Raw genomic sequence first — 17,725 nt, 5'->3', positions numbered from 1 at the left:
GTCCTCCCCCAGTCCCCCTCCTCCTCCTCCTATTCAGTCCTCCTCCTCCTCCTCCTCCTTCTCAGTCCTCCTCAGTCCTCCTCCTCCTCCTTCTCTTCCCTCTCAGTCATCCTCCTCAGCCATCCTCCTCAGTCCTCATCAGTCCTCCTCAGTCCTCCTCAGTCCTCCTCCTCAGTCCTCCTCCTCAGTCCTCCTCCTCAGTCCTCCTCCTCCTGGGTCCTCCTCCTCCTCTTCATCCTCCTCCTCTCCCTCCTCGGTCCTCAGTCCTCCTCCTCCTGGGTCCTCTTCCTCATCCTTCTCATCAGTCCTCCTCCTCCCCAATCCTCTCCCAGTCCCCCTCCTTCTCCTCCTCCTATTCAGTCCTCCTCCTCCTCCTCCTCAGTTCTCCTCAGTCCTCCTTCTCATTTCTCCTAAGTCCTCCTCCTGAGTCCTCCTCCTGCGTCCTCCTCCTCTTCCTTCTGAGTCCTCCTCCTCCTCCCTCTCAGTCATCCTCCTCAGTCATCCTCCTCAGTCATCCTCCTCAGCCATCCTCCCCAACCATCCTCCTCAGCCATCCTCCTCAGTACTCCTCAGTCCTCCTCCTTCTCAGTCATCGTCAGTCCTCCTCCTCAGTCCCCCTCAGTCCTCCTCCTCCTCCTGGGTCCTCCTCCTCCTCCTGGGTCCTCCTGGGTCTTCCTGATCCTCCCCAGTCCTCTTCCTCCTCCCCTCCTCAGTCCTCCTCCTACTCTTCCTCCTCGTCCTCAGTCCTCCTCATCAGTCCTCAATAGTTCTCCTCCTCCCCAGTCCTCCACCTCCTCCTGGGGCCTTTTCCTGGGTCCTCCTGATCCTCCTGGGTCCTCCTCCTCCTGGGTCCTCCTCCTCCTGGGTCCTCCTTCTCCTCCTCAGTCCTTCTCCTCCTCCTCAGTCCTCTTCCTCCTCTTCCCCCTCCTCCTCCCTCTCAGTCATCCTCCTCAGCTATCCTCCTCAGTCCTCCTCCTTCTCAGTCCTCCTCAGTCCTCCTCCTCAGTCCTCCTCCTCCTCAGTCATCCTCCTCAGTTCTCCTCCTCCTCCTTCTGAGTCCTCCTCCTCCTCCTCCTCCTGGGTCTTCCTGATCCTTCTCCTCCCTCTCAGTCATCCTCCTCAGTCATCCTCCTCAGTCATCCTTCTCAGCCATCCTTCTCAGCCATCCTCCTCAGTACTCTTCAGTACTCTTCAGTACTCTTCAGTCCTCAAAATGTTTGTCCGCTAATGTCCACCAATGTCCGCTAATGTCCACCAATGTCCGCTAATGTCCACCAATGTCCATCCAAGTCCGCCAATGTCCGTCCGGGTCCGCCAATGTCCGTCCAAGTCCGCCAATGTCCGTCCGAGTCCGCCAATGTCCGTCCGAGTCCGCCAATGTCCGTCCGTGTCCGCCAATGTCCCAAAAAACACGTCCGTTGTCTCATAGAATCCAAAAAGGACAGGACATAGGCGGACATAGACGGACATGACACCCCCCCCCCCCCATTATCTAACGACAAGTCACAAGACTTGTTCTTCTCTAATCTTTATTCCAATCTTAGACGGAGTACCTCCAATCTCCTTTAAGACATGACCATATTTCTATGTTGGCTAATATCACTAACACTATTGTTGTGTCAGAGTGACTTTACGAGCCTGATAAGTGAGCAGGATTAGTGATAAGGTAATCACCATGTTAGCAGCCTCCTAGACTGTTATTCCTGTAATTACTAGTGTTACTTCCACTCTCCTTCCTCTAATTACGGGCACTAATTACGGGGAATGTTCTGGAGTCTCTTTAATCAGAAGTTAACTCAGTTTACCACTTATCTTGATACATGAAATTACATGACCCTTAGTAAACAGACCAGCTAAGTTGGAATACCCAGATCAGTGACATTCGCGCGTTACAGTTAAAACCAGATAAAATATGAGAATATTCGGACATCACCTGGGACACACCTTGTCACAACAGACAAATCTCAAAGTCCATCTTATGGAAATTTTGTCTCCTAACTCAACTGTAATTCCTCAAAATCACCAGAGCCTCCATATTCACTGCCACCGTTCACTTAATATTCAACCAAACACCCCACAGTATATTCAATTTCAAGAAAGGCGCTCCTATGCTGTCAACTGTGTGTGCACTTATTTCCTTCGCTGCTCCGAAGAGCGAAATAGCTTCACCGAAGATATGCGTCAACGTAATTCAAATGCACGAAACTTAAACAATTTTACTATCAACTTGGTGAGAACCTCGCGAATTAGTCATAATTAAGATTTAAGGATAACCCTGGCCCTGACTTCAAGAAAAGATGAATGTTTTCATTAATCTCTGTACAATTATGACGGTCCATGATAATGGATCTATAATTTAATTTTAATCCTGTGTAATCCTGTGTAAAAATCCAGCAGCCTCTTCAGTAATAAGCTGTAGACTACACACTCCTTGTCTTTTGTCTGGTCAGTAGCCGACCGTAGTGTCTGCGCTCGTTACTATGGTCACGTGATCAATCACCATGGCAACTATTGGTCCTGTCTCTGTTGAGACCTGGTGATTGTGAGATATCCTCATTTCGCGTGTGTCGACATGTGTGGGGGCTAGTGTGGGTTTAAAAGGAGTGTAGATGGTGGAGTGTAGAGGAGTTTAAAAGAAGTTTAAACGGGCATCAGGTCACCTGTGTCTCTTCTGCCGACCAACGTGCCATCTTCAACTTCATGCACATAGTTGAACTGGTTTTAAAACTGAATTTGGTGATTATTGATGATGGGTCAATTAATGGCGGATACTTGTAAGGGTTCCACTGGACCTCATCGCAAGTGGAATATTGAGAGAATAATCCTCCAATAAGTGGAATATTGAGAGAATACTACCCCAAGGGCTTGATTAATCCCTTTAATAGGCGAACATATCCAAATAAGTGCACTTTTAATAAGAGCAGTAGTACTACTAAGAGCATGTGTAGCTGTAGAGCACGTGTTATTTCTCCCAGTGAGGTAGGTAGTTTAGGGTACAACACCTACACAGTACTCGTATGGTTTGATTCTAATTTAGGGATGTAGCTGAAACCCTGAACATGTATACTGTCGATTGACCGAAAGTCTAAGATTTTAGATTCTACAGATTCAAACATAACTCTTAGTATTCTGCAGAATTTGGTATTGCTGAGTATTGCTCAAGAAATGACAGGTTTTAGTTAACAGTTGGTAGAGCAGACTTTCAAAAAGGACTCGTGACAGAGCGGATATAAGAGGAGCAGTTACAGCTACAGGCCTCCAAACATGTATCCAGTGTTGCTCAGAGTAGGCAGCTACAGCTACATGCCTCCAAACATGTATTCAGTGTTGCTCAGAGTAGGCAGCTACAGCTACAGGCCTCCAAACATGTATCCAGTGTTGCTCAGAGTAGGCAGCTACAGCTACAGGCCTCCAAACATGTATCCAGTGTTGCTCAGAGTAGGAAGCTACAGCTACATGCCTCCAAACATGTATCCAGTGTTGCTCAGAGTAGGCAGCTACAGCTACAGGCCTCCAAACATGTATCCAGTGTTGCTCAGAGTAGGCAGCTACAGCTACATGCCTCCAAACATGTATCCAGTGTTGCTCAGAGTAGGCAGCTACAGCTACATGCCTCCAAACATGTATCCAGTGTTGCTCAGAGTAGGCAGTTACAGCTACAGGCCTCCAAACATGTATCCTGTGTTGCTCAGAGTAGGCAGCTACAGCTACAGGCCTCCAAACATGTATCCAGTGTTGCTCAGAGTAGGCAGTTACAGCTACATGCCTCCAAACATGTATCCAGTGTTGCTCAGAGTAGGCAGCTACAGCTACATGCCTCCAAACATGTATCCAGTGTTGCTCAGAGTAGGCAGCTACAGCTACAGGCCTCCAAACATGTATCCAGTGTAGCTCAGAGTAGGCAGCTACAGCTACATGCCTCCAAACATGTATCCAGTGTTGCTCAGAGTAGGCAATTACAGCTACAGGCCTCCAAACATGTATCCAGTGTTGCTCAGAGTAGGCAGCTACAGCTACAGGCCTCCAAACATGTATCCAGTGTTGCTCAGAGTAGGCAGTTACAGCTACATGCCTCCAAACATGTATCCATTGTTGCTCAGAGTAGGCAGTTACAGCTACAGGCCTCCAAACATGTATCCAGTGTTGCTCAGAGTAGGCAGCTACAGCTACATGCCTCCAAACATGTATCCAGTGTTGCTCAGAGTAGGCAGTTACAGCTACAGGCCTCCAAACATGTATCCAGTGTTGCTCAGAGTAGGCAGTTACAGCTACATGCCTCCAAACATGTATCCAGTGTTGCTCAGAGTAGGCAGCTACAGCTACATGCCTCCAAATATGTATTCAGTGTTGCTCAAAGCTTTTATTAGATCACGAAATTCCAACTCTGGCCGAGCTTGACGAGTACTTAGAGAAACATTACTGTTAGTGTTACAATCTGGCATATTGAAATAGCAACATTAAGTTTATTTTTATTTTCAGAAGTGATCAGGTCCTAACATTTCTTAACTTTATTGATTAATTGATTAGATGCAGCCAATTTGGCAGCCAATATAAATTTCTATCGTGTAAAATCGATGCCAATTCTCTCCGTTTCTTGCACTCCGTGACCCGTGTTAACCACGCCACTGATTAGACTGTGTTATATAAAATATTTGGAGCTGCAACAAAACTAATTAACATCGGAGCGATTAAGAACATCCTACAGCTCCCTACAGCTGAGAAATCGCTGGGCACTCGATGTTTTGGAATTTACATAATACATAATAATAGGGGTCCTTGATCCCCCAATATAGGGGGGGGGGGGGGTGTCACGTCCGTCTATGTCCGCTTGTCTCATAGAATCCAAAAAGGACAGGACATAGGCGGACAATGTCCGCCTATGTCCGCCTATGTCCGCCTATGTCCGTCTATGTCCGCCTATAGGCGGACATAGACGGACATAGGCGGACATAGGCGGACATAGGCGGACATAGACGGACATAGGCGGACATAGGCGGACATTAATGGACACCTAAATTGCTAAATAAAAAGTTCAATTTTTGCTGTTATAGGGGGATCATGTTTTTTGTCCGTTCGGTACCCTATATTTTCAAAACGGACAAAAAATAGAGCGGACAAAAACGGACAAAAATAGACAAAAACGGACAAAAATGGAAATAACATTTAGATGCTTCCTCCTCCTACTCTTCCTCCTCCTCCCCCTGGGTATTCCTGATCTTCCTCAGTCCTCTTCCTCCTGATCCTCCCCTCCTCAGTCCTCCTCCTACTCCTCCTCCTCGTCCTCAGTCCTCCTCATCAGTCCTCAATGTAGTCCTCCTCCTCTCCAGTCCTCCTCCTCCTCCTGAGTCCTCCTCCTGGGTCCTTCTCCTCCTCTTCATCCTCCTCCTCTTCCTCCTCAGTCCTCAGTCCTCCTCCTCATCCTTCTAATTCTCCTCAGTCCTCCATCCTCCTCCTCAGTCCTCCTCAGTCCTCCTCAGTCCTCCTCCTCAGTCCTCCTCCTCCTGGGTCCTCCTCCTCCTCTTAATCCTCCTCCTCTTCCTCCTCGGTCCTCAGTCCTCCTCCTCCTGGGTCCTCCTCCTCATCCTTCTCATCAGTCCTCCTCCTCCCCAGTCCTCTCCCAGTCCCCTCCTTCTCCTCCGCCTATTCAGTCTTCCTCCTCCTCCTCCTCCTCAGTTCTCCTCAGTCCTCCTTCTCGTTTCTCCTAAGTCCTCCTCCTGAGTCCTCCTCAGCTCCTCTTCCTTCTGAGTCCTCCTCCTGAGTCCTCCTCCTCCTCCCTCTCAGTCATCCTCCTCAGCCATCCTCCCCAGCCATCCTCCTCAGCCATCCTCCTCAGTACTCCTCAGTCCTCCTTCCCAGTCATCGTCAGTCCTCCTTCTCAGTCCTCCTCCTCCTCCTGGTTCCTCCTCCTCTTCCTCCTCCTGGGTCCTCCTGGGTCTTCCTGATCCTCCCCAGTCCTCTTCCTCCTCCCCTCCTCAGTCCTCCTCCTACTCTTTCTCCTCGTCCTCAGTCCTCCTCATCAGTCCTCAACAGTTCTCCTCCTCCCCAGTCCTCCTCCTCCTCCTGGGGCCTTTTCCTGGGTCCTCCTCCTCCTGGGTCCTCCTCCTCCTGGGTCCTCCTTCTCCTCAGTCCTTCTCCTCCTCCTCCTCAGTCCTCTTCCTCCTCTTCCTCCTCCTCCTCCCTCTCAGTCATCCTCCTCAGCCATCCTCCTCAGCCATCCTCCTCAGTCCTCCTCCTTCTCAGTCCTCCTCAGTCCTCCTCCTGAGTCCTCCTCCTCCTGAGTCATCCTCCTCAGTTCTCCTCCTCCTCCTCCTAGGTCCTCCTTCTGGGTCCTCCTCCTCCTCCTCCTCCTCCTGGGTCTTCCTGATCCTTCTCCTCCCTCTCAGTCATCCTCCTCAGTCATCCTCCTCAGTCATCTTCCTCAGCCATCCTTCTCAGCCATCCTCCTCAGTACTCTTCAGTACTCTTCAGTACTCTTCAGTCCTCAAAATGTTTGTCCGCTAATGTCCACCAATGTCCGCTAATGTCCACCAATGTCCATCCAAGTACGCCAATGTCCGTCCGGGTCCGCCAATGTCCGTCCGAGTCCGCCAATGTCCGTCCGAGTCCGCCAATGTCCGTCCGAGTCCGCCAATGTCCGTCCGTGTCCGCCAATGTCCCAAAAAACACGTCCGTTGTCTCATAGAATCCAAAAAGGACAGGACATAGGCGGACATAGACGGACATGACACCCCCCCCTATATTACATAATCCCACTTCTAGTTCTACGTTTACTAGAAAATCACTACTTCCTGACAGTCTGACAGATTCTGAATTAGTTTTAACAGACAAGAAGTATAGCTGCCATATTCAGTGGCAGTAAAGCTGTTCACTTCCTTCCCAGAATACGAGAGCTTGCATTTTAGTAGAAATATTCATTTAACCAACATGGAACCTTCTTGAGATCATACAGGATGTTCTTATGGTCACTATATTATAATATCTGCTGGCAGTCGATTGGACACATTCAATATCAATGTAGGATTCAATGATTGCCAAGACAATATGATTAGGGGCGGGTCCTACAGAGCTAAAGTACATGCTGACCCTTCCTAAAGTGTGCTATTTACAGCCTATACAATTTACTAGAGGGATTCAAGATTATTGTATCTTTAACAAAGTTAATCAGTCTCTTATCTTTTACATTTGCACAGGTTTTGGCAGGTATGATCAATCAATAATATCTGTGGGACTAGCTATTAGAGTAGTTTATAATCAGAATATAAATATTTTGTACTAAATCATAATATAATATTATAACATCAACTACATTTAAAGATGCAGGTCATCAGGTCATGCTGTATGGCTGGTGACCAGTTCTCACCTCTCTTATAAATTCTGTAGATCTTTAACTGGTGACATCTTCTTCGTAGATATTAGAGAACTGCAGTAATTAACATGCAGCTTTTGATGGACACTCTGACCAGAAGTGCAGAATCGCACTATCTTACTCTATATAAAGCGAGACGATATATATCTGTGCCATTTTACAGACACCACGGCATCAACTTTAACGCGACTTTCAGCAAAAACCGTTAAAGATATACAACTGAAACTTTTTTGACTGGGTCAAATGCTTTAATGGCCTCCAAATCAGCATGAAAAAATAAAAAATTGGCCAAGGAATAGTGATTTTAGAGCCCAAAATTTGGACCCCCAAGTGGTGTCAAAAACGCGAATTAAATAGGTAATAATTATTTTAGTCTCTTGAGTCTTGACACCATTGAGGGTTATATTATACGGGTTCCTACTTCCTGCTAGTTGACCTAATACCGCACATCTTCGCACCATCGGCCGATATTGTGTACTGCTCTGTACAATTAGATAGGATCAAAATGCCCATAACTATGGTTACGGTAAAAGATTTGTCATGACGTAACATCAAAAACATCGGAAAGAAAGAAATACTTTTTTAAATCAGGAAAAGTGGATAATATCCTGTCCAAATCCAGGATACATAACATGAAGACTTTGTTGTAACTTGTATGAAAAGCATTCATAAAAAACAATCCCGGAAAGCTAAAGCAAAGGTCATTATTAATATTATCAAACGGCAATTTGATAGTGCAGCGACTTTTAATACTGTCGATATTTGATTAAAAAACAAAAGCTGGTGAATCTTGGCAAATTAAAAATTCGTCAAGCTGGATCGCAATCACTCAACACATTAAAACTAAGTCACCATAGTCGCGATTAAATGTATTAAGGTTGTATCTTTAGTAAGATAGTATTATAGTTTGCAGGTGTTTTAGCTTATACACACAATGAGTTGGAATCTAAAACTTCCATGAGGAAAATTTTACAATTATGCCAGGAAACTCGGTGTAAGACATTAACCTTTTAAGTTATTTGTTTTGTCAACATTCAACAATCGTGTAATGCACAGTTTTATAGTATTAGAACGCTTTCGTATAATCCAACCTGAGAGTACCTAAAGACTGAAAATTTGGCGAATTGTTGAGCTTAATTGCTATGATTTCTTCTCTACAAATTTGCTGCACCTAATTTCAGGCAGGTGCGGAATCGCACTATTTGCAAAATACTTCCGCACCTACATGACGTCTCTGACTTCTTACCTGAATTTGCCTACACTCGGTTTGTTGATTTATCGGGAATATTTTGAGAAATCGAATTTTTTCGAAAAACTCGGGATTAGCCCGAGCAGGCCCGAGAAAATTTGGGATCCGCACGAGCAAGCTGGTGAGAACTTTCGGGATCCGCTCGAGCGTGAGAACTTTTGGCGAGTAGCAGTTCCGGGAAGAAAAATACTTGTGAAAGGTAAGTCTGACTATGGTGTACTTGTTAACATACTCAGGTGGTTCATTAATTAATGGAGGGAGGTGGTCTGAGCCATCAGCTATAACACCATGATATAGACATTCACTGAGTCACCTCCTTATGTCAGTTGCGTTAGATTCAACGTTTCAGTGAAGATCGCCCTTAAAATTTAACTTCTTGCCATTCGGACTGGAGTACCTGTCAGGTTTTACCTCCCTTGGCAAGTCTGACACTAAACTTATTAGAGTAGTAGAAATCATTATTTAATCACAGTTCTAGGCGACGTTTCTCGCCGCACTGTAAGTTCACTAATTATTTTGCATAATCCAAGGCTTTAGCTTTGGTTTCAGTTTAAATCTTTCATTTTTATAGTAATATGAGAAATATATGGGATTGGTTTTTATTAAGATTACATTAGAAATGAAGGCAGACACGATTACTAGGTTTTATACTAAAACAAGTACCCTTAGAGCGGTCCCGGCCCCTGTTTATCATTGTAACACTGTAAACCTATGAGACTGTAAACCTGTAACACTAAATTGTAACTCCAAAAACCATTGATACACTTGTTACACTTGTTACACTTGTTACACTTGTTACACTTGTTACACTGTAAACCCCTGTAACACAAAACACTTTACAGAACTATTGGTCCGATAGCGTATAAAAAGGTTAAATCCACAATAATTGTAATATAATGTGTTATAACTTGCTGTGCTCCACTATATATAAATACTGCATACTTCTCGTTAACAGTGGTTAAGCAGTGGTTAAACTGCTTAACCACTGCTTAAAAACCTTTAAAGTTTAAATAGTAAGATTTTCCCAGCACCATTACTTTTAGTATTTTGCCAAGAGTTTCTCAGATAGTTTTGGTAAACGTTTCTTAAATTAATGAACCTCGAGCACGAAAGAATTGTTGAATTAATACTTTAATAACGGTGAATTTCCCATTCATGAATCACCTGGTGATTTAGTCACCACTACCACAGATTCTGATGCCAGCATGCATATTACTGTAACAAAGTTTGGGAATATGAAAGTGGAAGTTCTGCTTTGTCGACCCTGTAACTTAATATATTGCTCCGTAGCTTTGCTAACGTTAAATGTCGTTGAAGAACGTTTATCGGTCGTTGAAGAACGTTTAGCGCCAGAGTTTCATCTGTCATCTTGTAAATGGAAATTGTTAGGGTCATGATGGATGTTATTTTGACGCAATAATGAATTGTACCAATTTCTTTAAGTTTTGAGCTTGATATTTAGTTTACGCACTAACATGTGACGCTCAAGAGGAAGCGGTTCAGATAAATGGACTGAGACTAAGTAAGCGGAACTGATTTGTCCTACCTGTTTTATTGACGTATTACTTAATAGATTGCTGCGTAGGTTTGCTAACGTTAAATGTCGTTGACAAATTTGTAACGGTAGGAATCACCTAAGTTCCATCTGTCAGCTTGTACATGGGCCTGGCCATTATTGATGGATGCTATTTTGTCGCAAAAATAAATTGCACCAATATCTTTGAATTCTTCGGGAAATAGAGTCAACCTTCAGACACTTAAATCGACATCTGTGACTCATGGCTGATAGAATATCATTTGTCATTTTCACAATAGGAACGAGAAATTATTGTCATGGGAGTTATATTTAAGAAGATTTTTTTCTTCTAAAATTTCAAACGTGGATGTTTAGACGCTTGTCTTCAACCCAACACTTATTTATTGGGTGCTGAAGGGGTTTTGTCACGTTTTTTTCAATTTGATGAAAAACTAAAAGACTTTTTTAAAAAGTCACTTTGGGGACTCCCAACATCCCTGTTCATAGCATTAGGACATACGTGTTCGCATCAATCATGATAGAACAGGCTTATATCTACTACATAATATAACCTATGAACCTCAGAAAATATCAAATATGAACATTTCCGATGCCAGGGTATAATTCGCCAATTATCCCCGAGTTTGATATTTAGTTTGCGCACTACCATGACGTGAGGCTCAAGAAGATGCTGCTCCAGATAAATGGTCTTAATCACCACTATCAGAGGTTGTGATGCCAACATTGAGAGAAAGTTTGGGAACATGGAAGTGGAACCTAATTTTATCGACGTGCTACTTAATGGATTGATAACGTTAAATGTCGCTAAATAAGCTACGATGGCCAAATGGTAGGAATAAAGTTTGAGAATATGGAAGTGGAAGTCCACGAAGTCATAGTTAAATGGTGGGAATATCCGCTACTTGCTAGAATGCAGCTAGTTTGTCATGATCAGGATTGTTTGAGGTTATAGAAGTGGAACTTGATTCTCAGTTTGACGTGCCAGTTAATAGCTTGCACAGTAGCTTTAACGGTCCTTAGCGGGGGAGGCAGATGCGTTTAGCAACACACTATATAAAGCGGTGCTCCAGCTCCGGTTAGTTGAAGTCTTTCTCTCTTGAGCTCGTTACCAAGCTGTGATTTGGTACAGCTTCGGCTGGTGATATACATTCTCTGGCTCGTAGGACTTACCCCCTAAAGCTAGTATAGTGCCTCGGCACAGATTGGCTTAGGGTTACTGAAAAAGGAGATAAGCACCTCAGGCCATCTTAACTTGCGGGAGAGACCTGCCCTTGTATCTTGTTGTATCTTGTATCTCTCTTAAGCTTAGTCTTTCTCTCTTGATATTAGTGCTACTGTGTTACCTGCTTCAACCATACCTGAGATTTTTCTTTAGTGTTTTTTAGGTTTACTAAAAAATATTTACTTTAATGTACGTACTGTTATTTTTAATCGTTACTACCGACAGCAGCACTTGTGATGGTTTTTAAGGAGTTTTGGAAGATATATGATCTTGGTATTGAGTACCTTTTGAATGGTAAGTTTGTCAGTTCACTTATCATGTTAGTAGTTTATCTGGTTGTCCAGGAAAAGCTCTAATTGAAAACCATGCTGTCAGCAATAAGATCATAGTAAATGATAGTTTAAAACTCTTAGTAAGACTAGTCAGTCGTCCAATGTAAAGCTAGTACCATGTAATCATAACAACTAAATACTGTACAAACTACAAACATGTTAAATGTACAACTAAGTTTACAAATGACCAGTTCTCACCTCACATATTAACTCCGTGTTGATAAGACATCCTACTGTTGACAAACTTATGACAAACTGATGACACACTGATGACAAAGTAATGACAACCCGCTTTAACACACTATATTCTCAGGAGAGGAAGCGAGTAAAGCGGAGGTCAAATTCCAGATGACTTCTGAAAAGTTTCACAAGATATTTGCTCTTACGGAGGATGACAGATTGGTCAACTATTACTCTTGCAGCATATGGCATGGTGAGTCGTCTACGTCAAGCACAATTACATAATTACAATTACATAATCACAATCACATAATCACAATTACATAATTACAATTAACTGTTATCCCTTGCTGAGTTGCCAGTACTATCTGAATATTTAGAAAGTGTATCAGGATGCGTCATGTATTTTAATTATCTCTGTTGTTTTGAAATAATTCCAAAAGTAAACATGTCTGTACTTTTGGATGTAAACAGTTAATCTTATGTAACATAACACGCATGTTCTTGTAGGTAATTTCCCGAAGCAGGGCTGGCTCTACCTCTCGCTACGACATCTCTCATTTCACTCTTACTTCCTAGGTAAGATTATAATTACTCAGCGTAAGATAAGCAATAAAGGAAATTGTTATGGGAAAAAAAGTAAAAAGTTTTTAAAAAGTAAAAAGTGTAGGTTTCAAAATCCAAAATATTTCGACTGCTACAAACGTAACAGAATCCGCGTGTCTGTTGTCATTATTACATACATTTTTGGTGTGAATTAATCGCTTACTTGTAAAGGAGCATATAAACTAAAAAACAACTTTAAAAATGTTTTACAACTAATTAATTTAATGACAGGTAAGACAGTTCAGCACTGTATCCCCTGGACCGAACTAGTAGGAATAGAGAAGATATCTGGAGGTTTCAAGATACTAACCAGAACAGAACGACACGCTTTCCTCTTCTTCTTTAACTTGGAGGAAACTCTTCACTTAGTTCAGGTGAGATTTGTCTTCTTTTAACTAGCACTGGATTTGTCCTATTTCAATCTGTTAGTTTCTGGTTTCCAATTCAAAGTTTTAGTTTTACGCCAATGTACTAAATAGAAATTATTTGTCCCAGGAGTTGAGCAAGATGGCAGTTAAGAGTTTGTTGAACGGAGTGGAAGATAAGAATGATTATTACAAGTTTGACGAGGAGATCATGAACAATGGTAATTTTAGATTTTAATTTCTGTACCACTTTTACCACCATGTTACCACTTTCTGTAATAATCTAAACTTGTAGTAAGGTTAGCTCCTGTACTAAACATATACATAAAATTAAACGATCTATATACATTAAATTATCTAAATAATACATGTACATACAAAGTACATAGATCATTTGATGCGACCACACCGAAATAAGAGTCTAGGCAGAATAGCGCTGCGGTGGACAGCATCAACATGCTAGTTACAAATTTGCATTCCTGTGGTAATACGCCAATACGGAGGAACATACGCTAATACGGAGGAACATTTTGCCAATTACCTGAGAACTTTGGCTACACAAATTATAATTAGTTGGACTGCATAATGAAGTATGAACTATAGCTGTCTTAAAATAATACTTTACTGGCTCCAAGTTTACTGGTCCCGAATTTACTGGCTCCGAGTTAATCTTAACTTTTAATCCAATACAATACAACTGTTCGCGTTAGTCCTTTGACTTGCAAGGTCATTCCTGGTACTGAATTAGTTTTAATGTTTCTTGTCCAATTGTTATAACTTCTCCCATTGTTTAAGATAATGACAAAACACAAACAATGAGTAAACCATTATATTAGAGACTATTACTTAGTGTTAGACTTAGAGTTAGACTTAGAGTCAGACCTACACCAGTACTCCAGCTGCATGCTCATTACATACATTTTATTATGATGCAACTCAGCCACGCTGCCCAGTGCCCAGTGCCAAGTGCCCATACAATGTGCAGTGAGCATCTAAATATAAGTCCACAGTTCTCCGCCGTACTGGCTTTAAGAGCCCTAATAACCAGAACAGCATCATTGTAACCTGTCGTTTAATATGGAGTTATTTTCTGTTAATATGTATATTTCCATCTTATTTACCTTGACATCACTATTTCTTTTAAAATCTATAATTTTATTAAGTTGTCCAGGTTGAACAGCTTGATTATCTGGAAAATAGAAAATATCTGCTGCATATTCTTCGTGATATTGCTCTAGTACCTAGGTTAGATTGGGCGGAATATTAATTGCAACTGTACAACCTTATAATATCTAACTGCAATAATCTAATAAAATATAATCGTCCTGACCCTTAAATTAACATAATTCTCTCTCGGGTGCGTATTTCAATAGCGCACACTGGCTAGTGGCTGTTGCTAATAGAATTCTTTGAAGATCTCGATTCCTGGAATCTTATAAATAATCATAAATTCTACAAAATTCTGATTGTGCAGGTTATTCTAATACCGTTCTCTTCTTGCATCACTGTTGAACTCTAAATTATAATTATATGCATCATTATATAACAGTATCATATAAGCTCGATCACAGACTACTAAAATGTTAAAATGATTTTTTAAAAGCCCCAAACTGTCTGGTTACAGGATTTGATATTTCTTAATCATTTCTTTATTGTATGAATTTATCTGAACGATCTTTAAGTCTTAACTTAGTACCAACTCTGAAATAAACTGAACACAAACTAAGCACTGCTTGTTGTTTAGCAAGATCTTGTTTTGCAAGATCTTGGAGCAATCTGTAGTCAGAGGTTTACATCTTATTATTATCTGGCGCGTTCTTCATGATACCACCAAACATAGTCATCATTCCATGCATACCACCAAACATAGTCATCATTTTGAACACACCCCCAATTAACATGATCATCATTCCAGTTGCTTCCTTATGACGACAGTTAACTGTGCAAGCCAAGCTTTTATACCATATGTTAACCCCTAGGTAAATACTTTGCTAATTGATAACCGTAACTAACTTAGCCACACCCTAGATAAAAACTACGTTAAGCAGTACATTGACGCGAAAGCCCAGAGTGAAGGATACTGTAAGAGGTTTAACCTGCCCTTGTGGGAGCGGCTCGACGGGTTTGTCAACTGCAACCTCTGGTTCCCTTACACTAAATCTGATGTGCCTGGTAATTAACTCTTAATTGCTTAATTGGCTATTGATAATGTTTTTAGATATAATTAATTGACTGATTTGTTGGTTAGTAATAGTATTTTTATAAGATTATAAAATGCTAATATTCTGCTGATTATTGTCACTTTTGTAACATGTTTTGAAAGTTTGAAATATTGGTTAACATTTATTATCGTTTAGGACGGTTATACTGCAGCCCCTCTTACTTATGCTTCATTTCTAAATACGACATCAGATGTAAAGTCATCATCCCCATGAAGGAAATAGCAGTAGTTGAAAAGGTTAGTTTTTTGTATTTTTGTAAAGTATCATTACCTCATTTTCGTGTTGTTAACCTCAGTTAACCTCAGTTGATTCTGAGGCTTGCTGCTATCAATATTCGGTAGCTACAAACCTAATTTGTCCTTTGCTAAGCGTGTATTGTAAGGGAATACGTTCCAATCATATATAAGTATATAAGAGTTATCAGTTTCCTCTCGCCAGCTACTAAGGAGAGGGAATTAAGAAATGACAGATTATATGCAGTATACTTTGTCACGCATGCGACATAAAATTAATTATGCTCTTAAGACGTTGAGATATCAAGCTGGTCGAGATTTATCATCCATCGGAACTGTCACTTTGCTCGAGATTAACTACCGACATAATGACAGTGGTTGAGGGTAAATGGCAAATCTCGCGAATTAACACGCTTCATATTTTAAACTCTTGATTGGATTCTCCCGAGAATGCTGCATATACCTGATCACGTGATTTAAATGTTCCTCTTTTATCAGGTCGATAGCTCAGTGTGTCCGGACGCTCTGCACATTACAGCTAAGAACAAGATAACGTTCATGTTTGGGAGTGTTCCCCAGCGAGACTATCTCTGTTGTAAGATATCAGACTTTCTGCACAACTCTACAGCTACTGATAGCATCAAACCTCTCTCACCAACGGAGCGTGGTCTACAGGTATGTACTGTCTGTTTGTCTGTTTGTCTGTCAGTTTGTCCGCCCCTTGCAGCACGCTCCAACCACCCCCTATCACCCTTAAAGCATTGTCTACCAGTCTACTAACACAATTACTATGACGAAATGTTAAGCAATACGCTGTTGCAATAAAGAAATTTATAGCGGTGGTGGGGATTTTAGCACAACCACACCAAGTGCCTTGAAAGCACCGTACCTGCTTACAAACCGAGCTTACAAGCTGCCATTGTCCAGTAAGTGCAGTCTACTGTAACACTACTAGTTGAGTAGTTGACGTGGTGTATAAAGGTATAAGTACAGTGGTATGGTGAATATGTTATGTTGTGTAACATAACTGTTCTATAAAGTAATCACCCTGCTATCATGGTTAATGGTTAATGGTTATTGTGCACTGTGCACTGTGCACTGTGCACTGTGCACTGTGCACTGTGCACTGTACAGAGAGTGCTGAGTGCAGATTTGTGCAGGATATTATAAACGCTCTGCTCAAGTTAACAAGTAGTGCCCGTCTGAGATACTAATAGCCTGGGGTTTATAATTACGGTTCAGCTATTATCGGGGCACCATTATACTGGTTTAGGTCACGGAATCTGCACTAAACTTCGCAAGCTGTCATTATTCTGCGAATCTGCATATTATGCTAATTTGACCTGAACATGAGGGAGAGAGACTGTTACATGGTTAATTTGTATCGTCATAATCAGGTTCAAGAACCCCCCTCTAATTATGACGGGGTAACCTGCTTTAAGAGATATTTAAGACGTGACGGCAGACGGTTCGGAGATGTCAGTTGGGTGGTTATTTAATAATATAGGTGGTTATTTAATATAATAATCTAGCAGGGGTTAGAAAGTCGTTCAACCGAACTTTGTAATAATGTAATAGGCTGTCTCACTCTCACCGGGTTGCAATGTAATGGTCAAGTGATTCAGTAGCACATTCGTAGTAAGCTGTGTACCTCAGTAAATGACATCTCTAGATTTATGCTCTACTGTAACTACTTGTTTCCCTGCAGGCTCTATGTTGTGGTGAGAAATTACATTAATTTAATCATTATTGAATATTCTCCCACTAAAAAACAACTTGTTGTTTAGTTCATAGCCCCTTAACTCAAACTCAGTTTGAGTCAAACTGCTCCATTGCTCTGTTGAATCAAAATTGTGTCACTACTACTTCAGAGTGCAGAGGTTCACTTTATAGCTGTGACAGAGCAGTTTGAAGGGTGACTGAATGGTTAAACAATATAACCTGTTACTTCCTGTAATAATGTAAAATATCCAACAGGTCCAGTTTGTAGACATAATCTCGCCCAGACAAGCTGTAAAGGAGCATCTCTGGCAGCTACATTTCTCTGAGTATGGTAGAGGAGTCTGTATGTACCGGACTAAAAGGTGAGCTCTCACAATTCATAATTTTATCTTCAATATTAGTTGAATGTTCGGAGAATATTCCAGTATTTCGCAGAAAGTTGTAGGTGTGCAGCTTGCGGGATATTGTGACAAATTTGCTACCTAATAAGTAAATTCATAGGTAGCGGTTATTTGACATATTTCATCGATTATGATCAAGGTTAAAATGTGAATTTGTCCCTTTCATTAAAAGTTGGTGTCAAACTGTCAATGGTGCAACAACTTAGCTTCTACAAGCTTCTAGAAGATATTGCAAAATTTATTATGATCTGGGCATGTTGAGTAAGAGTATGTGATCAATTGTTTGATCA

General features: G+C 41.7%; 4 protein-coding genes across 7 annotated transcripts in view; 3 read left to right on the top strand and 1 right to left on the bottom strand.

The window, feature by feature from the left end:
- The window catches only part of LOC134819580 (uncharacterized), a 776,807-nt gene that overhangs the window by 634,981 nt on the left and 124,101 nt on the right, over window positions 1–17,725 (top strand). The window lies entirely within an intron of this gene.
- The window catches only part of LOC134819584 (SRSF protein kinase 3-like), an 88,731-nt gene that overhangs the window by 16,455 nt on the left and 54,551 nt on the right, over window positions 1–17,725 (top strand). The gene's annotated exons all lie outside the window — the stretch shown is intronic.
- LOC134819610 (ubiquitin-conjugating enzyme E2 H-like) overlaps window positions 1–17,725 on the bottom strand; it is a 58,941-nt gene that overhangs the window by 28,665 nt on the left and 12,551 nt on the right. The gene's annotated exons all lie outside the window — the stretch shown is intronic.
- LOC134819252 (TBC1 domain family member 9-like) overlaps window positions 1–17,725 on the top strand; it is a 32,348-nt gene that overhangs the window by 9,245 nt on the left and 5,378 nt on the right. For 2 of the 3 annotated variants that reach the window (XM_063829075.1, XM_063829077.1), the window contains 8 exons: window positions 12,020–12,139; window positions 12,397–12,465; window positions 12,724–12,866; window positions 12,988–13,078; window positions 14,886–15,029; window positions 15,215–15,315; window positions 15,811–15,987; window positions 17,290–17,396. In XM_063829075.1, coding sequence (XP_063685145.1) covers window positions 12,020–12,139; window positions 12,397–12,465; window positions 12,724–12,866; window positions 12,988–13,078; window positions 14,886–15,029; window positions 15,215–15,315; window positions 15,811–15,987; window positions 17,290–17,396 — 952 coding nt within the window. Of the gene's footprint in view, window positions 1–8,508; window positions 8,815–12,019; window positions 12,140–12,396; window positions 12,466–12,723; window positions 12,867–12,987; window positions 13,079–14,885; window positions 15,030–15,214; window positions 15,316–15,810; window positions 15,988–17,289; window positions 17,397–17,725 lie in introns of those variants that run through there. The other variant, XM_063829078.1, reaches the window with a different exon arrangement.

Source organism: Bolinopsis microptera, chromosome 8 (genome assembly GCF_026151205.1).
Source record: "Bolinopsis microptera isolate Bmic1 chromosome 8, MBARI_Bmic_1.0, whole genome shotgun sequence".
NCBI classification, from domain to species: Eukaryota; Metazoa; Ctenophora; class Tentaculata; order Lobata; family Bolinopsidae; genus Bolinopsis; species Bolinopsis microptera.
The sequence above is the reverse complement of the archived record's forward strand: the minus strand, read 5'-3'. Positions and strand labels throughout refer to the sequence as shown.